The sequence below is a fragment of the Aotus nancymaae genome, unplaced genomic scaffold, assembly GCF_030222135.1.
Source record: "Aotus nancymaae isolate 86718 unplaced genomic scaffold, 86718_ANA_hifiasm-v0.15.2.pri h1tg000029l, whole genome shotgun sequence".
NCBI lineage: Eukaryota > Metazoa > Chordata > Mammalia > Primates > Aotidae > Aotus > Aotus nancymaae.
In genome coordinates, this window is record NW_026988442.1 from 91,840,629 (window position 1) to 91,863,363 (window position 22,735).

Here is a 22,735-nt window from a genome sequence, read left to right on the forward strand (position 1 = left end):
CTCTTTGTTGGTGTGAAAAATAATAATAATAAATAATAATAGCCATCCATGTGGTATTTTGATACCATGGCAGCAGATTAGACCGGATAAGGGTTAGGAGGAGAAAAGCGTTGCTGATCGTCTTATAGAGTGTCAAAGCAGTGCAGCCACATTGCACAGCACCTTGGCAGTCCTGGGGACTGGGGACCGGGGGGCACTGTTTGTAAGGTCACCCATAAGGACCTTCAGGGCAATCATTTTAACCTTGAGATTTTTAGACAGGTTCTGAATAGGCTGGTCGAGTTCACATCAACCTCACCTGTGTATTCCATCTGAAAGACCAGATGAATGTACACATGCTTTCTGCACAGATGGGAAGGGTGGCCACACCCAAGAGTGTGGGCAGATTGAAGCCCTCATAGCATACATCCAGCAGGTCCCCGGAGCCCAAGCTCTGACACATACTGACCAGTCATCAAGGGAGGATGTCTACCCAACCCAGAAGCTTACTGACCACACTATCAACACGGCCTTTCCTTCATGAATCTCTCCTATCACCATGCCCACTACCACACGGGCACTGCCCACCCACCATCTCAGAAGGACAGACTTGGGACCACCTCTTCCAGGAAGCCTTTCCTGAGGACACTGAAGTGGGGAGAAGTGCCTTGGATGCTGAGCTGTCTGCCTGGAATGCTTATATGCTTTGTGCAGCAAACTCCTATTTGTCCTTAAATGTCCAATCCTGATGTCACCACTTCCGGAAGCCCTGTTTGCACCAGCGCTTCACAGCCTAGAGCATGCCTCAGAATCTACTACAGTAATTACTGGGTCCCAGTCCTAGTGTTTCTCACCAGTAGGTCTGGGCTGGGGCCTGAGAATTTCTATTTCTAACAGGCTCCCAGAGGATGCTGCGTATCCAGAGACCACGCTTTGAGAACCGCTGTCTCAGAGCATCTGCACCTTCCCAGACAAGCCCGAGCCTCCTCTCTATGCTAATTCTGATCTATTAATATATGGCAGCTCTGGATGGGCTGAAACGTCACCTCCCTGGAGTCCATCACGTTGTGAAACGTGTGAATTCAGTCCACACACTTGGAGGAGATGGGGCATGGAGAGAGCAGTTCCAGCTGAGGGACCTTTCCTGCCCACCATGCTCCTCAGTGGGCATGAGCTTGGAGGGAGCCCACACTGGGAGGCACAGCTGGCAATGCTTTGGAAGTCTCAGGTCCCACCTGCCCTCCTAGCCTGGCTGGCCTGCTGGAAGCGTGTGTAGTCTCCCAGTATACAGATTTGGATACAAGGTCCCTAACCACAAGCCAAGAAATGCCCCCGAAGTTGTTCAAGCCAAATACCTCATCTGGAAACCAGCTTACCAAGGTTCTCCACTTGGCAGTGCCCTGCAGGGTTAAATACACTGACTCAAAGCTGCCTGGGCTTCAAATGATTGACTTCTGACTCTCCTGGTAGCTCTACAAGCTGGGGGAAATAACACGTTTCTGGGATCAGCTGCCAAACCTGTAAAATGGGGCTAATAGTAACTCCTATGGAATGGAATTGTTGCAAGGACTGAGTTAAAATGCATTAAATGTTCAAAGCAGCACCTGGCAGCTAGTAAGCAATTATTAGTTGTTTTAAAGGAAGAGGAAATAACAGTCTCTTCTAACCCTGATTGTGTTGGACAAAGTGTCATAAGAAATACTGGTCTTCATCTGGAAAATTTCTAAGGGCAGTTCTGGGTATTTGAGCTTCTGTAATCATCCATGCTGACTTAAGCAAGGTGTTATTCTTGTTTTCTGAACTTTGAGGTGCTTAGTGATTGGAAAAGTCTAGAACCCCACCAGTAAATCTATTCATTTACATATGCATGCATTTACTCATGCATTCAGTGGATATTTATTGACTAGTTACTATTTGCTAGATACCAAATTGGAGGCTGCACTTGTTCACTCTGTGTGACAAAGTCTAGCACCCACTTGAACATTCTATGGCTCCTGCTTCAGATCTTGCTACTAAAGAAGCACCGTGAATGCTGGACCCTCCACTCTGCCAGGTCCCTGGCTCCCCAGGCCCTGACTCCTGGTGTGTTCACTGGGTCCCTTTGCTGACTCGATCCCTTACATTATGTTCTTCCCCACTTCCAAGCTCCTTACTGATTCCAGACCCCTCTAGCTTGGTCTACCTGCTTCCTGCTGTGGACCTCTGGTCTGGAGTCTGTTTTCCCCTCACGCACTATGACTCCTGACACCAGCAGCCAGTTTCTTATAAGAAAGAGGCATCTGGCTGCTGCATTGGAGAGAACGACCTCATAGCACTATAATTAAAGTGATTATCTGAGTGGAAATGACTATTATGAAGCATCCTTCTCTGTCTAATTATGCAGAGCCATTGTAATGCGAACATGGGATTTCTCACGTTAACACTGATATTTCTATGGTCCAATAAATCCTTCTTCACAGTCACCTCCCAGAAGAGAGAAGGCATTCTCTGTGGTAGCTCTAGGAAACATGCAGGTCTCCGTTGGAGGCTGGCTAGGATGTCTAAGACATCGGGGAGCTGCATGTTTCCTACATGTGAAAAAACACACTCAGTAACTTGGATAGTGCCATAAAGTGGTCTTTCCCACAGGAGAGTCAATATAAAGACCTGGGAAGGGCTTCTCCAAGAGAGAAAGAAAGGAAGTGCTCTCCAGAGGCAAGAGCACTGGCTAAGTCCTGACCTGACATTGGATGAGCAGTGTGATCATGGGCACATCACATCTCTGAGTCTTGGTGTTCTTCCTGTGAGATGGGCCAATAACACCAGGCACCTCATAGGATTGCTGTGAAGACTGCATGATATAGTAGATAGAAGGGAACTAAAGTAACACCTGCTGCTATGGTTTGGATGCAGTTTGATCCTGCAAAAACTAATGTTGGAATTTGATTCCCAATGTGTCAATGATGGGAGGTGGGATCCAGTGGGAGACATTTGAGTCATAGGGGCAGATCCTTCATGCATAGATTAATATCCCCTTGAGGGAGGAAGGGAGTTCGTTATGTCATGGGACTGGATTAGTTACTGGAGAGCAGTGTGTTATAAAAGAACGCTCAGCTTTCTAAACTCTCTCTGACTTTCTCTATCACCTGTGGTCTTTTTGCAAATGTCTGCTCCTCTTCTGACTTTTGCCATGCTTGGGAGCAGTATGAGGCCCTCACCAGATGCAGCTGCCCAATTTGGATTTCCCAGCCACTAGAACTGAGAGCCAAATAAACCTCTCTTCCTTATAAATGACCCAAGTATTCAGTTACAGCAACACAAAATGGACTGAGACACCTGGTGTGAGCATCAGGTACTCCACAAATGGTCTGTCTTAAACACAACAAGAGTCTCTGCCTTCATACACACCACGGATATCTGTTGGGCACCCACCAGGTGCAGGCACCACCCTCAGTGCAGGCACCACCCTCAGTGCAGGCATACAGCAGAGAACTCAATGGGCCTGGAGTGACCTGGTGCTTCAGGTTCATACAGTTCCCTCCAGCCCATCAGTGACCAAGCAGAACCTGGTTCCAGGTCTGTGCACCCCTGCCAGGAGTCAGTGGCTGCACCACACCACCCCTGTCCACCAGGGCCCATTCACAGAGCTGCTCACACCTGAGCAAAGGATCCAGCTTGGGCCACAGTGCTTCTAGGCATGGAGAGTCTTTCTGACCTCAGACTTTTGTCCTCTGTTCACAGAGCCTGATCCAGGGATGGCCTCCGCCTCCACCACAACGGACATTGCCATCATTGCAGGTGAGCTGTCACTGCAGAGCCCTTCAAGCAGCCAGGGTGAGGGGCCTTGATGAAAACATCCAGGGACAACTGGCCTAAGGACTTGGGCAGGGGCGGCTGTGGCCATTTTTCTCTCTCCTTCAGCAGTGGTTTTGAATGTGGAATGAAGTAGTCTAGCCCTCGGTAAATATGTATGTATGTACGTGTGTATATATATTTATCGGCCCCTCTCAGGGCTGTTGATTCACAGGAACTCAAGGGCTAGAGAGACAGCAGCTTTGGTGAGGGAGGTTGAGGGTGGAGGTGGGATGGGGGTGGACAGACCAGGCTTCTTGGACTTCTCTGCCATCTCCCTCATCTCACATTATTTTCTGCCCTGGGTCCATGCACCCCCAACCCTCTCTCCTGAAGGCAACATGAGCCTACCTTTGCCTTGCTTTGAACCCTGGGCACGTGGCTCCCCATGGGTCATGGCTGTGACTGCGAACTGTGTTTCAGGAACAACCAAGTTTGGGAGGTGCTGTGTGCCCTGTGTCCTTCTTTGAGATCCACACTTCTCAGCAGCTTATTAATAACCCAGGAAACATCTACAATTTAAAAAGAAAGGAAAGGCAGCAGCAGCAAGCAATCAGACACCTGTTGGACTCTGCATAACCTGGCATTCTCCAACTCATTGCACCGCTGAGCTCTTTTTCTTCTTAGATGGTATTATTAACATTATGCAGACACAATTGTTCCCCTGAAGGCAGTAAGAAGTTTAGGAAATCGTTCCATAACGGTGGGACTTGGGAGCAGTTTTAGCCTTTCCATATTCTCCAGCAGTCCCTCCCCAAGGCCTCCAGATAAACCTTCATTCTAAGAAAAGACAGAGGCTTGTTCTTCAGTTTCAGAGTAAATGCCCAAACTCAAACACCCCACCCCATGAGACTGCTGCCCCCTCACTCTCCAGGCCCTGAGCGATCTGATCCCTCCTGAGCAGCCTCACACTGTCCTTCCCCACCCCTCTGGAGTCCCAGCAGAAGTGAAGGATGACTGCCCCCAACACGCACCACCTTGGCATCCTCTCATGGCCCTCTCCCACTTTGGTCCTTTCTGTGGCCAAGTCCTGCTCCGCCTGCAGATTCGCCACAGTCCTCACTCCCCAGGAAGGAATGGGAGCAGGGTAGGGTGAGGAGGGACCATCAAGCCTTTGAAACACAAACTGTACAACCTGCCCCAAGCACAGTGAATAGCCTCATTTCCCCCGCCACCCCCCCCCCCCCCGCCTCGCCCATATACTGTACGTAGAGCAAGGAGCTCTGCCCTGTTTTCTGGGACTTCCCTGGTTTTAGAATGGAAAACCTCCAAAAACGTTTCAGTCCTGGGGTAGGATCCTAGGCTGTCTGCAGAGTGCTTAGCAGCACAACTGTGGGGAAGAAAAAGAGAAGGGAGGGAAGGAGGGAGAGGAGAGAAGGAGAGAGGAGGATCATTTTAGAAAGGCAGAGATCCAGGGCAAGCCCACAACAGGCTGATGAAGCATGGCAAAGGAATGAACCAGCCTGTCTGGGGTTGGTATAGATGTCTCCGACGTACAGTGGTTCAACTTAGGAGTTTTTGAGTTTGCAATAGCATGAATGCAAACATATTCAGTAGAAACCGTACTTCGAATTTTGAATTTTGATCCTTTCCCAGGCTGGCAATACATAGTATGATACACTTTACTATAAAATAGTCTCTGGGTCAGATGATTTTGCACAACTTCAGGTTACTGTAAGTGTTCTGAGCCTGCTTAAGCTACCTTAAGCTAGGCCAGGCTTTGCCACTCAGTAGGTTTGGTGTACTAAATGCATTTTTCACTTACAATAGTTTTGACTTATTATGGGTTTACAGGAACCTGGTTCCCATCATAAATCAAGGAGCATCTGTTTTGGTTGTGGCAGCGTATCTGTCCTCACACAACCCCTGTGGGTCCTGACCCCCATCCCAGGTCCCAGGGCCCCTGCCTCAGGCTGACCGTTGCACGTCTTCCCACCTGCAGGTGTGATTGCCGCTGTGGCCATCGTCCTCATCTGCCTCCTCATCGTCATGCTGCACTACATGTGCCGGCACAAGGGCACGTACCACACCAATGAGGCCAAGGGCACGGAGTTTGCTGAGAGTGCGGACGCGGCCCTGCAGGGGGACCCTGCCCTCCAAGATGCTGGTGACAGCAGCAGAAAGGAGTACTTTATTTGAGGGGCAACAAACTTCACTTCCCCAAATGCCTTCTCCAGCTCCATCAGGAAAAATGTACCCCACTGTCCAACACCCCTACTGATACCACCAGGCAGCCGGGGAGAGCACTTGCTCCTTCCCGAGATACGCACCTGGGAACGCTAGGTGCCTGCCCAGGAAGGAACGGAGGAGGACTCGGGCTTCATCAGGCCTCGCCCAGCGACCCAGGGAGGCAGTGGCCACCTCAGAGGCCACCCTTTGCTCCACCGAGGTGGGAGAAAATCTGGGCACACAGGGCCCCTGGGCAGTGCAGGACAACATCATGTCACTGGCAGGAAAGTCCTTGTTGAGGGTGAAGGGGTGCTGGGGTACCCAGGGGCTGGGGAAGCAAGAAAATAAGTCATCTGTATGCTGACTGGGGATAACGGCATCAAATGTCAGCCCTTGACATTTGGGGGGAACAGCAGGTGCCAGAGCTAAAAGGTACCTTTGTCTCCCATTGATCCAGCTCAGAACGATTGGAAATAAATTTGAAATGTAACCGAGCATTCAGAGTCCAACAGTATTACTGTAGTTGTCTGGGGAAAGATAAACGCCACCCAGGGCTTGCTTTTCACCTGTCCGATATTATGTTCTCTGACGGGGCCAGGACAGTTCATTTCTGGCTCCTGCGAGGGCCAGTTCTCAGAGAACACAGCCAGTACAGGCAGCTCTCAAGCCTGCCAAGGGAGGGAGGATGAGTGATCAGCTTTCCTTTTCCTGCAGAGGCATCAGCTGCATGAAACAAAAGGAAGGGTGAAATGTCCCTCTAGAAATAGCCTGTCCCACTGGCCAGGGCACTGGCTGAAGCACTGATTTTCCAAGGTGCAGTATTAGAACAAATGGACCGGATCCAAAACTATGAGTGAATCCCATCCTTCCAATAACAGTGACCATGGCAACCCGTGGTCGGAGCAGAGACTGCAGAGCTCCACTGCCTGATTTTGGGTCCCGGCTCCCCTTTCCAGGTCCCAGGACCTTGAACAACTCGTTCGACCCTTCTGGCTTCGGTGTTCTCCTCCCTCACATGGAAATGATGCTGATAATGGTACCTGTGTGGTGCCTGACTCCCAGCGTTGAGGGTCAAGTGCTCAGAGCTCCCTATCTTCCAGGGTCATCAACTGTGCGCAGCAGTAAGAGAAGATGAACTGGTTAACCATCCCTTTCCAGGCCAGTTTTTCCAAGATTCCCAACAGCTTAGCTGTCACTCCAGGGACCAGGAGCTGTGAGGTTAAAGATGGCACACCAGGTGCTGGGATCACCTAGGTACTTCCTGCAGCCCAACCTTCTCAAGGCTGCACCATCTCCACCTGGGAGTTGGCAGAAAGTCCCATAGATCTCCCTGGGAGGATTATGGGCATGCGAGCTCAGTGGGATGTCCACCAGCCAGAAGAGCTGGCAGTCCTGGGGCCATGGTGGAGAGGATGAGTCGGGAGCTCACAGAAGCAGTGATGAAAGAAGCCTGGTCCAAAAGCGAGACCTTTCCCTGGTAACCCAAGCTCTCAGGACTTCATCTATAAATATGTACAAGGCAGTTTAGAAAATGATGTATCATGCAAAGTGACAGCCGTGCGGACTCCTCAGCATCTTCACTGGCCCAGTGTGGACACTGACGCTGGTGGGAGGGGAGCAGTGCACACAGCCTTTCCCAAGCGTGTTGAGCCAGAGACCCCATTTATTCACAGGTACCTGCTAAGAACTCGTGGACCAAGTGGTCCTCGAAGCACAATTTGGAAACACTCAGTTAAATGGCTTCTAATATCCCTTCCTGTGGCAATGCCATTTCAGGTTTTTGAGCACCATATCTTCCAGGTTTAGGAGCACAGATCACTGTCCATTGGGCACAGAAGAGGCACCAGAACCCACACGTAGACATGCGTTGGGATGAAAAGGCTCGAGGAAGATGATAAGCCCAGAGCTCTCCAGAGCCCCTAGAGTGCAGGTGCCTGTGTGGAGGAAGGATGACGGTAACTCACCCCTTTCTCCCTCATTGGGCCCAGGAGTTGTCTATACTAAGCCTGGCTCCTTGGCCACTCACCTCCCCTTCCTCACCTCCCTTCATCCTCTCTCTTCTGCCTGCCCAGTGTCCTGGAAAACTATTGAAACACAGTTTGCTCCCAGCCCACTGGGTCCCCAGAACAAGCCAGAATCAGGCTCAGCAGCAGTGGTGATGACATGGAAGCTGCAGAGCAGGGTTGTCCCAGGTGGCCTAGCTCAGACGCCAGGAGAAGGGAGCTGTCACAGGCTAACTGCAGAGGCCAGAAAGCCACATCAGAGAGCAGGGCAACCTAGAGATGATGCCCATGTGCACATGCGCACGCGCGTGCACACGTGCACACACACACACACAAGAGTGCACACTGGCAAGCAATTAGTAATGCTCTCTTAGACTAGGGACCAGGTTTTTAAATCTTTGATCTTCTCTCCAGCAATGCACTAAGTCATTCCGCAGCATGCCTGCAACCAGTGTTAGTTGGGGTAAATAATGCACAAATTTGCACATACCAGAGTCAAAAAAACTGTTAAGAAGGAAGAAAAAGGAGAGGAAAGGAAGAGAAGGGATGGGCCAGAGAAGGGCTGGAAGAAGAAGGAAAGGGGCAGAGCTCTGTCTGTAGAAAATCCCAGCTTCTTTGCACATAAGCCTCCTTTAATCCTCAAAATAATCCTGGCAAGTGGATTTCCTTATTCTCCCTTTAGATCATCTGTAGAAAATTAAGGCTCAGAAAGGTCAATGAGCTTTGCTGGAGGTCTCACGGCTTCTAATGGCAGAGGAACCATTTAACTCAGGCCCTTCTCGCCTCCCTTCAGCAGGTTGAGATGAGTCAGCAGGAGCCCCACAGAGAGCAGAGCAGGTTACATCAAGACTCATGGATATTAGCATGATTCATCAGTGCTGGGACCAAAGAATCCCAAGCCAGGTCTCTGCCACCCAGTGATCCTGGACAATGATGGCCCAGGCACCTCTACCAGCATCCCCATCCCCAGTCAGAGCTGCCCTGGGATGAGAGGTCGCTCCTCCTGGTGGGAAGGGATGATGCAGTGGAGCCTACCTGCCCTTGGTGGGACGATTAGCTTGTAGAGATAGCAAGTACTGCCAGCCCGACACACCTGGTCCACACTTCCAGCACCCAGGACACTTGCACCTAGGCCACTCTTATGAAAAGGAAAGCAATCATCTAGATTACATCATGCCAAAGCATCCCTACCAACCCTTCTTAGATGATTTGTGCTTCTTAAAAGTGCTCATTCCCAAACTAAGAGTGTTTAGTGATGAAATTTCAGATCCAGAGACAGATAGATAATATATATATGTATATGTCTGAGTATATAGCTGTAATCCACAAATTTTTATTAGGTACCATGTAAGTGTTGGAATTACATAGCTAAATAAAGCAGCCTCTGCTTTCAGGGGTCCATGGCTCAGTGGAGAAGATAGACATGTAAATATATACCAGCCCTAAAGTATATGGATGCTGAGAGAGTAGTGATACAAATCAATTTAAAACACTAAGGATAGCAGGATCAGTTCTTTTTTTTTTGAGACAGAGTATCGCTCTTCTTATCCAGGCTGGAGTGCAATGGTGCGATCTCGGCTCACCGCAACCTCCGCCTCCTGGGTTCAGGCAATTCTCCTGCCTCAGCCTCCCGAGTAGCTGGGATTACAGGCACGCGCCACCATGCCCAGCTAATTTTTTGTATTTTTAGTAGAGACGGGGTTTCATCATGTTGACCAGGATGGTCTTGATCTCTTGACCTCGTGATCCACCTGCCTTGGCCTCCCAAAGTGCTGGGATTACAGGTGTGAGCCACCGCACCCGGCAGGATCAGTTCTATCTTGGGAGTGAGATGGACTTAGGAAAGGCTTTAAAGAGGAAGGGAGGCTTGGGTGTCAGTTGCACAGTTTCTAAGGGCTTCACCATAGAGTGGCTTCTACTCCAAGCTAAGAAATTTGGACTTTGTTGCATAGGTAATAAAGAGCTCCTGAAGGAACAGGTCAGTCGCTATCATATGGATAAGACAATGATCAAATTAAACAAGACAAAAGATGAAAATGCAACATGGAAATTCACAAAAGGGCTTCAAAAGGCCTAGCAAGGCTTAGACCCTGGCCGTGGAGCTGGAGGCCTCCCCACCCTGGGGCTCGCCTGCTCCTCCAGCTGCCCTATTGTTTAGTCTGAAGTTCACATGACTCGGCCCATCCTGCCTGGAGAGAGATGGATCTCATCCATTCACCAGAAGCAGCAGCAGGAGGTCAAGGCTTTGAGCCAACTGTTATGTAAATATTAGAGAGAATTTTCCCTTCTTTTTTTAATGGAAGGAACTCCCCTTCGTGATTTTATCTTTTTATCCTCCCTGGAGAGAGGCTGCTCAATTGTTTTTCATTCCTTACCTAAATATTTTTATCATCATAGCAACGGGAACGATTTAGGAGCCAACAGGATTTTAACTGGCCCAGTGCCACAAGTAGAAGTACAGGCATTTTAATGCTTGCAATTTAGCATGTCAGCATGATGTTAGGAAAAGAGAATGGCTCTGGAATTGGACAGACTTGGACAAAAATCTCACCTCAGGCACTAACTCGCTCTGGACCTGGGAAGAGTTACTTAACTTCTCGTGCTCAAAGGTTCTTATCAGTAATATGATAACCGAAATATTTGCATTTTAATGTTTTGAGTATTAATCTAAACGAGGATATAAGCTTGCCAAGAATTGTGAAGGGTCTGAGGTTTTGCCTGGCTTTTAAGTGAGCAACTCAGCCTATACCAGTTTCATACATGCTGACAGAAGACATGAGATTCCTGGGTCAGAGACAAAGGCTTTATTACTTACAGCCCAGCAAGCAGCATGACATCAGTGTATTTGAATGAGATCTCCGCATCACCAAGTTCCACGTGGGTGATGTGGGTGATCTCACAGAATGTTTATCCATATGGTGGGTTGAGTTCCAGAAGAGAAATTTTGAACCAAGAAAATCAGAATCTCATAATGGGCAGTAAAATGCCTGCCTTTTGCTCTAGAGGGAGCTACTGCTTGGTCTTCCAAGACTGTTTAATACACAAACATCTTGGAAAAGGTAGTCAAGAACACAGTGCAGTTCCTGCCTCACTCAACAGATGTGAAAAATGCAACAGACCCATGGGGAACTGTCTCCCAACAAGGAAGCACTGTCTAACATCGTGCCTGGTACCCGTGAGCACTCAATAGATAGTTGCTGAATGAACAATGCAATGAACTAAATAACAGGGCCCATAGGTCTTTAAAGTATCCCAGCTTTCTCTCCAGAAAATCAAAAACATCTTCTGTTTCTTAAACCGCATGCAAGAGTTGAAAGAAGAAAATTTTTCTCCATCCTCTGGCCAGTATATGAAAGACCTCAATGCAGGCTTGGTCGTTTTCATTGGTTTGCTATGACAGGAACACATAGAGGCATAGAGCTGTGAGAATGTCTTGGTTCTTGGATGGATCCATAAATCCAGAGGCCTGGCAATGAGGTTGGGTGGAGTTCACCAGCCTCTATTTTAAGATCATCCTGTGATCAAGAGGTCTCTTGCCAACATTATAGAGCTCCAAAGCTGATGCTTAAGATATGCAAATCTCCTAGTCTTCTTAGAACCAAATACATTAGCCGCCTTTTGTTTTTCAAGTAGCTAAAATTATTATCATTTTTCTCTCTCAAAAAGTACTTAGGAACAAGTTCTATATTCAGCTCTCTCAAGATAAAGCATCTCTGGGCTTACTGAGATGCCCAGGGTCAGGCCACTCCTTTCTCCAGGGAAGGATCATTTTTTTTCTTTTTTTCTTTTTTATTATTATACTTTAAGTTCTGGGGTACATGTGCAGAACATATGGGTTTGTTACATAGGTATACACACGTCATGGTGATTTCTTTTTTTTTTTTTTTTTTTGAGATGGAGTCTCATTCTGTTGCCCAGGCTGGAGTGCAATGGCATGAACTCAGCTCACTGCAACCTCTGCCTCCCAGGTTCAAGCGATTCTTCTGCCTCAGCCTCCCAAGTAGCTGGGATTACAGGCGCTCGCCACCACACCCAGCTAATTTTTTGTATTTTTAGTAGAGATGTGGTTTCACCATGTTGGTCAGGCTGGTCTTGAACTCCTGACCTCAGGTGATCCACTGCCTTGGCCTCGCAAATTGCTAAGATTACAGGCATGAGCCACTGCACCTGGCCCAGGAAGGACCATTTTGCTCATAGCTTCAGTGCATGGGCATTGTCTTCCTAAGGTGACAAATGGAGGTGTTAGGGTAAAAGGATGGTAGGCATCCAGACCTCAGTTCCCAGGCAGAGATAACACCATTGGTTCCTTCATTCAGGACGCAAATGTTCTCTGCATTTACACTACAGGAGGTGCAATGTCAGAGACCTGGAGCTGAGCAAGGCCTTGCCGGTGCCCTGGAGGACACTGGCTGCAATAAGAGATGTGTTAAAATAGCTCAAGGTGCGAAGAGTCCATCATGGAGGACCAAATGGTCTGAGGGGAGGTCAGGGAAGGACTGTTGGAGGGAGAATTCTGAGGTGGGTTTTTAAGGAGCTCTCTAGGTGAAGGGATGACAAATGCAGAGAAATTGAGGTGATATTGGAACCTGCGAGTGTGCAGTTCTTCCTGAGCTTGAGGCATGGATGGAAGTAATCGAGGATGATTCCAGACCCAGAGACTGCAAAGAACCAGGTAAGGAGGGGGCTGGCCACTAGGCTGTGGGGACTGATGTTGCTTTGAAGATGGTAAGAGCGCTTTACAGGAGGAAAGTGAGTATAGATATGATCAGATTCACAAATCACTTTGCATCCAATACTGTGGAGTGGAAGACAGCCTAGAAATGAATGAGACCTGAATAGGGAAAAGCACCTTATGAGAGATGTCTCAGGATGGAGGCAAAATCCTCTTTTTTTTTAATAAAAATATGGAATGCTTTATGAATGTGCATGTGCATGTCATCTGTGCACAGGGGCCATGCTAATCTTCTCTGTATCATTTCAATTTTAGTATATGTGCTGCCGAAGTGAGCACCAAAATCTTCTTTTAACACGATTGAGAATCAATATGACCCTGAATTGGTTATGAAGCACCACATGTACAGAACACACAGCCCCTGGAGCGAAAGATCAAACTAGACCTGTTTAGTCTGTGGATGAAAACCGTTCATCTGCCTTTCTAACTAAAATCTCTGTGGAAGAAACCAAGTTTTTAAGTATCACATAGACACATCTGCAGCTCCTCTGCAACAAAAGATACCTAACTAGGATCCCAGAGAGAAAATGGAAATGCTGCCCTTCAAGTTTTCTTCTTTGGGATGAGTATTAGAAAGCTCTCTGCCAGGTACATCCCTCCAGGCAGGGAGGAAGCAGGGAGAATAGTGAGGAGGCCCACCACCTTCCCTCTTCATCTGGAGATAAGAGAGCAGAAACGGTGCCGAGGCATGTGTGTGCAGTGTGTGGTGGGATGGACACGGGAGGGAAGAAAACATAGATGACCATTCTTCCCAGGCTCAGCTCTGACACCCTTCTCAGGTCAGAATGCCATCCTGCACCCATGTGAGAACACGAGACAGAAAAATGGGCTGTGCTTGAAGTCAGGCAAAATACCCGGAAGTGTTTCAGACAAGGTTACAAAATCCAGTATGGGACTTGTCTCCCACTTTCTCACTTTCCTAAGAAATGAGGTCATGGAGATGCCAGAGGGAGTAGGCTCCACATATGTTGTAAGTACCGGATACCTGTGCAATGCTAGCATCTGTTCTGTACTGGGCACCTGTGCAATGCTGGCTAGCGGTGGAATACCAGCCACCTGGGCAAACTGGTGCTGGTACAGTACTAGCATCTAAGCAGTACTGAACAGCTGTGTACCACTAGCATCTGAGCAATATCAACACCTGTGCCACACAGAATATCTGTGCAATACTGGCCCCTATGCAGTACCGTTCAATGCTAGGCATCTTGTAACACTGGGCACCTGAGCAGTACTACGGGCACCCATGCAATACTGGACAGCTGTACGACATTAGCATCAAACAGTATTTGCGCCTGGGCAATACGTACCTGTGTAATACTGGGTATGGTTGTGCAATACTAGCATCTGATCAATACTGGGTGTTTGCACAGTACTTGAAACCTGAGCAATACTAGGCATTCATTCAACACTGAGTACTGTGCAATTACTGGACCCCCACATGTGGGTGTGATGATTGAATCCGTTGGTGTTTTGCAGTTGATATTCACTAGGTGAATAAGACAAGGAGGCTCCTGGGAGAGGACATGGAGCAGAGTCAGGTGGCTCTCCTCTTGGAGCTTTTTTCCTCATTAGTAAAAAAGGGATGATAGGCTGGGCATGGTGGCTCACACTTGTAATCCCAGCACCACTTTGGGAGGCCGAGGCGGGCAGATCACTTGAGGTCAGGAGTTGGAGGCTAGCCTGGCCAACATAGCGAAACTCCGTCTCTACTAAAAATACAAAAATTAGATGGGTGTGGTGGCACGTTCCTGTAATCCCAGCTACTCAGGAGGCTGAGGCAAAAGAATTGCTTGAACTAGGGAGGTGAAGGTTGCAGTGACTTGAGATTGAGCCACTGCACTCCAGCCTGGGTGACATAGCAAGACTCCGTCTCAAAAAAAAAAATGGGTGATAAACCTTGTTCCCCTCTTCTTCATTAAACTTAGAATTGGCCAATGCAGTAAGATGCAAAGGTGCCTAAAAGTAAAGAAAGCTCTTTACCATGAGTATTTTTCATTTTTATCAATACCCTGTTGAAAGGTACTATAAGAATGATATGTTTTGTTTGTTTATATGGAGAGAGATTTTCCCTCATAGACATGTTTGATTTTTAAAACAAGGCTGGAGATTTTAAACAGCAAAGCTGAACTGGAATTCTTGGCAGCTAACTGCAGCTACCCGCCAGGGACGTAGAAGGAAGTTCTGCAAGTTGTTTATTCCACCCACTATTAATCACCTGCCATTGAAAAAATGATTGAATCATTGTAAAATGATTCCAGCAGGAAAAAAAAAATGTGCAGCTGCATTACTAATCAAAAAATACAAATATATATATGTATACATACACACCACTGATCCTTGAACAGCACGGACTTGAACTGCACAGGTTCACTCGTATGTAGATTTTCTTCCACCTCTGCTACCCCTGAGACAGCAAGACCAACCCCTTCTCCTCCTCAGCCTGCTCAACATGAAGGTGAAGATCTTCCCGATGATCCACTTCCGCTTGATGAATAATAAATATATCGAATATATTTTCTCTTCCTTATGATTTTCTTTATGATGTTGTTAAGCCACAGTCTCTTTCTGTTGCCCAGGCTGGAGGGCAGTAGTAAAATCATAGCTCACTGCAGCTTTGGACTCCTGGGCGCAAGCAACCCTCCTACCTCAGCCTCCCAAGTAGCTGGGATTACAAGCCCAAGCCACCTCACGCGGTCCTTTCAATTTTCTTAGGAATGTTTTCTTTTCTCTAGCTTACTTCATTACGAGAATACACTATAGAATACACATAACAATTGATTAAGGTTATGGGTAAGGCTTCCACTCGACAGTAGTCTATTAGTGGTTAAGTTTTGGGGAAGTCAAAAGACTTATTCATGTATTTCCGACTGTGTGCAGATGAGGGTCACATTGTTCAAGGGTCAGCTTTACAGTTATAGATACAGATAGATTTGATTTAGATATAGATAGGTATATGCTTATGTATATGTTCATACATATACATGTATGTGCATACATATATGTAGTAAATATGGGTGTACATGTGTGCATTGCATTTTAGCATATTAATTAGGGCAGAGTTCATTTAGAAGAATCTTACCCAAGGTCACTAGGCTCGCACTGGCTGGTGAATATAAACATGGGCATGACTCCTTTGACAGTACATTTGGCAGTGTGCCAAGAATCTTATAAATGTTCATATTCTTTGATTCAAAACTTCTACCTCCAAAAGTCTATCCTGAAAATAAAATCCTAAAATATAGGCCAAAATTTCCGTTTGAAAAAGGCTTATAATAGCTCTATTTGCCATAGATAAAATACAGAAGTATTAAATTTGCATCATTAGGGGAATGTTAAGAGAATTATGATGCAGACTTGCAATTAAATATTCTATAGCAAGAAAACGGTATTACAAAGAATTTTTAATAAGTTGAGAAAATGCTTGTGATATAATGTTAAGTGAAAAACATTAAAATACACAATATACCCAATATAAACTCAAGCATGCTACAAAGGCACAGAAAAGATTGGAAAAGTTTGCCTGCATATTAAGGGTAATTACTCAGGGTGCTAAGACCATTAAAAGAAGTTTCCATCAAAATCAAGGAAGTTGGCCAGATGTGGTGGCTCACGCCTGTAATCCAAGCACTTTGGAGGCAAAGGCGGGTGGATCACCTGAGGTTGGGAGTTCAAGACCAGCCTGACCAACATGGTGAAACCCCGTCTTTAAAAAAAAAAATTTAAAAAAATCAAGGAAGTTTTTCAAGATCCTACGCACTTCAGAGGCCGAGACAGGAGGGAGCTTCAGGCTGCGCCTCTTCTCTGCCTTCCAGGATCAGACACCTTGATGAGTGTCTTTTTGGGCCATTGTTTCTGGATCCCTTCCTCCTATCAAGCACTTTTCCACATCCCCTATCAAAAATATACAATAAAAAGAATTTAAAATATTAGACAAGCCTCACCAAGAACTGGTACTTTCGTAAATTTCACAGTATTTTCCAGCCCACCCCCAAGGGGGTGGTCTTCAGAACCAAAAGAGAGAAAGTGAATCATCGTGATTATCACCCGAACTACATCAAGGCCCTTCCTTCAGAGAGGGATTCCAGACCTGTGCCCAGCTTCGCTGCTAACAGGCCATGGGTGTTTGGGAGCCAACCAGGGTGAACTGACTGGTGAAATGGAAGAGAACCAGGGCCCTCAGCTGCTAGAAGGCTCAGAAGAGGTTACGTAGCCCAGCTAAGAGACGGGGCAAGGGCTTGTCTGAGGCTACACAGTGCATTGGACATGAGCTCTGACTAACATTTCTAAGTGTTCTAAGCATTTACTATGTATGAGGTATAATCTGTTGATTCATTTAATGCTCACAACAATCCTTTGAGGTCATGTTATTATTTTCTTCCCATTTTACAGATGAGGAAATAGAGAAAAGAAATTTTAGAAAGCTCCTCCAGGTTGCATAGCATAAAGTGTCAAAGCCGAGAGCTGAACCCAGGCTTCAGCCAGTACACATAATAACTACACAATGTATTAGAAAATGCTAGCTCTGAGATGGGAGATCCACACTGAGACCTGGGAATGTGGGGTTTGTTAAACCAAGGGACCTGCAGGAGAACTGCCCTAAGAGGGCCCAGACACCCTGCTGCTTGGCTCGAGGTGAGTGGGGATACCAAACCAGCATCCCCATTTGCAGAGCTGGCATCTATTCCCACTGAAGTAGGTGCTTTCTCAAGCAAACCCTCAGGAGCAGGACAAACGTGTTCTCAGAGATACCCCACAAGGTAGCTGTTCCTTTGGGATTTCTCTGCTTTACCAGAGATGTCTACCTGGGATGGGGTAATTGAGGGGGTAATGGTACATCCTTCTAGAAATGTCTTATCTGAGTACCGACAATTCTCAGGACAGAGGAAAGCCCCAGGGGATGGTGCTGCCCTGGAGTTGAGTGGGAAGCCAAGGCAGACCAGGACGTGCAGAGCCCTGAGCCAGCACAGCACCACCCATACACGGAAGTGGAGAACACACCTTCATTCCAAGTCACCAAGCATGCATGCAGGACCTCCTATGTGCCTGGTCTTGTGTATACACTAGGTCTATAGCGAACAATACCTGTCCTCAGGGAGTTCCCAGAGGCAGCAGCAATAAGAGAAAGTAACCCCCAAATGGCAGTAAAACTTGCTAACTACAAGGAGAGAGAAAACTGCAGGATGCTTCAATGCATGACCTGGAAAATGGCAGGATGGAGAGCAAGGAGTTGACCAAGAAAACCTTCCCAGAGGAAGAACTCTGTTAGTACCGAATGGGTAAGGAGGCATGATTGAGTTATCAGAGTTATCAGTTATCTGAGCTAGCGAATGGGGGATTTCAGGAAGAGGTAAATGATTAGGTAGAAATGGCCGGGACATGTCCAAAGTGCTATGAGTAGCTGGAGCGTATAGGTGGAGCTGGGAAGGCGGCAGGAGGCAAGGCTAGGGAAGGAAACAGGAAGATGCTCACTGACAGCCTTGCAGGTCCAGCTATGAAGTTTCTACTTTCCTCTGTAATCAGTAGGATCCCCAGGAGGATTCTCTGCAGGGAGTGGCATCATCAGACTTGGAATTCAGAAGCTTTTCGTGTCATGAGATGGACTAGATGGAATCTGCCTTCACCACAGGCCAGAATGATGGAAATTCCTGCCATTTTTCAAAGTCCCTAATTCAGAAGAACCCATTATCTCTAGAAAAGAGGTGAAGAGTATGCAAATTCGTTCCCTGGGTATCTCACCTCACAATTCCTTAACATTCACCGACTAAGACATTAAGGCCCACAAACATGTAAACACTTCAGCACATGAACCCACACTCCTTTATCAGATTACATGACAAAGCAAAACATGCAGCAAAGGAAAGCTCATTTAATTTATGTTTAATATCATTATTATCACTTTGTATATACTTTTAAAAGTAATGTTTTCCGTCAAGTTAGCACAAGTAAACTTCCTCTTCAGATGCATCACTTCTGTTCTAAATATATGGTTATAAGAGATAAAGCACAAAAGAAGGAAAGTAGCCTCAAATTCAAGAAGGATGTTTCTGTGGACTCAGAAAAGTAACAAAGATGCAGAAAGGCACCAGTTTGCTGACTCAGGAAGTAAAACTATTTGCCGGACAAGCGAGACCCAGAGTTAGAAAATCAGACTCTCCTAGCAAATGGGCCCCCTGAGCACCAAGTATGTTGAGCAAAACTGAGTCCATACTTGCGACGTGCATGAAGATACGTGGAGGACTCAGTAAGGAGAGCTGGACTACATCTAACCAGATTTCCAGAAGGGGAAGAAAGAAATGGTGGGAGGTAATAGATGACTGAGAACTTTCCAGGATTAATTAAAGACAGCAATTTTCAGAATACAGAAATCCTGAAGACCCAAATAGGATAAATACAAAGAATTCACACCTAGACATGCCATAGTGAAAGTGCTAAATAGTGTCAAAGGATTGGTATCTTGGTATCTTATAAACTCTACTCTCTGGCCATGATGAAATTAAGTTAAAAATCAATAGCATAAAGATAACACACACACACAGACATAAATATGAGTTCAACAACATACTTCAGAATAACATGAGTCAAAGAAATAATAATGGAAATTAGAAAATGTTTAAAAGACTGCATATGAAAATGAAATAAAATGCTAATTTGATTAAAAAATCAAAGGGTCTTCAAAATGTTCATAGAAAATGCATTTTTTTTTTTTTTTTTTTTTGAGACGGAGTTTCGCTCTTGTTACCCAGGCTGTAGTGCAATGGTGCGATCTCGGCTCACCGCAACCTCCTCCTCCTGGTTTTAGGCAATTCTCCTGCCTCAGCCTCCTGAGTAGCTGGGATTACAGGCATGCACCACCCTGCCCAGCTAATTTTTTGTATTTTTAGTAGAGACAGGGTTTCACCATGGACCAGGATGATCTCGATCTCTTGACCTCGTGATCCACCCGCCTCAGCCTCCCAAAGTGCTGGGATCAGAGGCGTGGGCCACCGAGAAAAATGCATATTATAAAAAAACTAAGCATGGATTTCAAACTTTTTTGCACCCAAATAAATTCATACTAACTTTTTAAAACATGCCTGTTAACATCCAATCTAAGGCATTAAGAAGGATAAGACATCATTATGAAAAGGGCCCTTATCAAAGCAACAGGAATTCTGCTAAAATTGAAGCAAAAACAAGCAGCAAATTTGTAGTGAAGCTTACATGGAAGAAGGATGATATAATTGGTGTCTTATGAAAAGTCTATGGAAACAATGCCCCCACCACCCTGCAAAAATCAGCAGTCTCCAAATGGATAACTTCTTTTAAGAACAGACAAGAAGATGTTGAAGATGAAGCCCACAGTGGCTGGCCATCCACATCAACTTGTGGGGAAAAAAAATTAATCTTGTTCACTCCCTAATCAAAAAGCACTGTTGATTAACAGCAGAAACAAGAGCCAACACCATAGGCATCTCCAATGGTTCAACTTACAAAACTCTGACTAAGAAATTAAAGTTGAACTAACAACTTTCCACTTGTTGGGTGCCCAAGCCCCTGTGCCCAGATTTGCTGCAGACAGGACAGATCTCCCAATGGAAATTTTAAACGAGTGGGATGAAGATCCTGAAACATTCCTTCAAAGAACCACAACAGGAGATAAAACATGGCTTCATCTGAAGACAATACACAATCAAAGCAATGGCTACCAAGAGGTGGAAGGGTCAAGAGCAGAGGGCATGGCAACAACTGTTTGAGATGCTCAAGGCATTTTGCTTGTTGACTTTCTGGAGAACCAAAGAACAGTAACATCTGCTTATTAGGAGAGTATGTTGAGAAAGGTAGCAATTTCTGCTTTAGCAAAATAATAATAATAATAATAATAATTGCCTGGGGAAGCTTCACCAGAGAGTCTTTCCCCACCACTACAATGACCTGCTCATTCCTCTCATCAAACAAGGGCAATTTCTCAGAGTTATTATGGGATATTATGAGGCATCTACCTTCCATCCTGATTGTGCTCCTTCTGACTTCTTTTTGCTTTCTATTCTTAAAAAGTCTGTAAAGGGCACCAATTTTTCTTCAGCTAATAATGTAAAGAGACTGCATTGACAAGGTTAAATTTCCAGGACCCTCAGTTCCTTAGGGACGGACTAACTGGTTGGCTTCACTGCTTACAAAATTGTCTTGAACTTGATGGTGCTTACATTGAGAGATAGTTTATATTTTTAATTCTTATCTTTTAATTACATTTTCCATGAATTTTTTGAAGTTATCTTGTATAGATGGAAATTTATATCCCTAACTGTTAATAGTAGGAACAAGAAAGGCTACAACTTAATGAACTAAACATCCTAAGAAAAACAATAGAATAAACCTAAAGAAAATGGAAAGGAGAGTTTACTAAAGATGAAAGCAAAAATTAATGAAAAATAAGCACATACAATACACCAAAAATGCTAAAATTGGTTCTTCGAAATGGCCAATTTTAAAACATAATCAAGAAAAACATAAGAGAAGGCATGAATAAATAATTTAGGAGTAAAAGAGAAAACATAGCTTCAAATTCTGCAGCTACTAAGAAGGCAATACAAGAACAGCAACATTATACCAATAAACTTGAAAACTTAGATAATATGTGCAAATTCATTAAAAATATAACTTACCAACGCTGAGGAAAACTAAAAAGCAAAAAAAATCTGAATGGTCCTATAACCACTTAATGGAGAAGTAGCTAGAGAGATCTCTTCCCACAGAAAGAGCACCAGGTCTGAGTTCCACAGAGAGCTATACCAAATACCCAAGAGATGAACAATTCTAAATTTGTTGGGAATCCTCCAGAAAATAAATAGACAATAGGATCATTTTATGAGGCTGGCATACCCTGGACACCAAAATCCAACCACAACAGTGTAAGAAAATAAAATTACAGGCAATCTGTCTTTCATGAACCTAGATGTAAGAAAATCTTAAAATGTATTAGCAAATTTTTATTCTGGCAATGTAAGGTGGATTTCACTTTTTTTTTTAAATCAATGAATGAAAGTCATGCATTCACAGTTCAAAGGGAAAGATCATAAGAGTACCTATTAGTTGAAGAAATAGCATTTGATACAACTTTACTTTCATTATAAAATAGAAATAGCTAGCTAGAAATAGAAAGTTTCTCAACCCAGCAATGCAAACATCACATGGAACAGTGGCATGTTAAAAGCATTTCCTTAAGGTTAGAGGAGGTAGAGGGCCCACTATCACCACTTGCATTGAGCATCATATTGTGGGTTTCGGTTGGCAAAGAAAGGCAAGGAAAAACTTGTTATGAAGATCAGGCAAGAACAGCCAAACAGTCAGTACTTGCAGATAATATGACTATTCATGTAGAAAACCCAGAGAATCTACAGGTGAATTATTGAATGAATAAGAGAATGTAGCATTACTCTCTTATTAATGAGATTACTAGCAGAAGTCACTTTTTAAAACTGCATTCCTCTACACTAACAACATTTTAAAATGTCATTTTTAAAAGTATCATTTAAAATTGTCTCCAGCTTATAAAGTCCACAAGAATAAACTTAATGAAAGATGTACCTGACCTATATAGACAAAATTATAAACTTGATTTAAAAACATTAAAGAATATCCGCTGTCTTCAATGCCTTCCAATCAAAACACAAAAGTGGTTGGATGTTAAAGAAAAAAAAGAAAGAAAAAAAATAAATATATAAATAAATAAAATTAAATCAAAAAATTTTTTTTAAAAAGTGGTTGAATGTTTTGTTTTTGTCGTGTTATGGTTGTGGTTGTGTAGCTTGATCTGCTGCTTCTGATACTGTCAAAGAGGAACAAAGAGTAAGAATAGCCAAGATGGTCCTGAAGACGCAGGCTTAGGCTGGAGGACTTACCCTGTCAAAGACCAAGAATTACTACATGTCTCAAGTAATTAGGCAATGAGGTATTGGTGCAGAAGGGGAGAAAAGACCAGTGGAAATGAGGAGGGAGCCAAAAAATAGAGCGGCACGTCCATTCAACCTGATTTGTGACAGAG

The 22,735-nt window shown here is 45.2% G+C and overlaps 1 protein-coding gene and 1 pseudogene across 2 annotated transcripts in view; one reads left to right on the forward strand and one right to left on the reverse strand.

The window, feature by feature from the left end:
* GYPC (glycophorin C (Gerbich blood group)) overlaps positions 1-6,474 on the forward strand; it is a 33,375-nt gene extending 26,901 nt beyond the window's left edge. For both annotated transcript variants that reach the window (XM_012462338.3, XM_012462337.2), the window contains 2 exons: positions 3,700-3,756; positions 5,753-6,474. In XM_012462338.3, the coding sequence (XP_012317761.1) occupies positions 3,700-3,756; positions 5,753-5,949 (254 nt within the window). In that variant the 3' untranslated portion in view covers positions 5,950-6,474. The remainder of the gene's footprint in view (positions 1-3,699; positions 3,757-5,752) is intronic.
* A 6,406-nt stretch (positions 6,475-12,880) lies between these two features.
* Positions 12,881-12,993, reverse strand: LOC135277066 (U6 spliceosomal RNA; annotated as a pseudogene).
* Between the last annotated feature and the right edge of the window lie 9,742 nt (positions 12,994-22,735).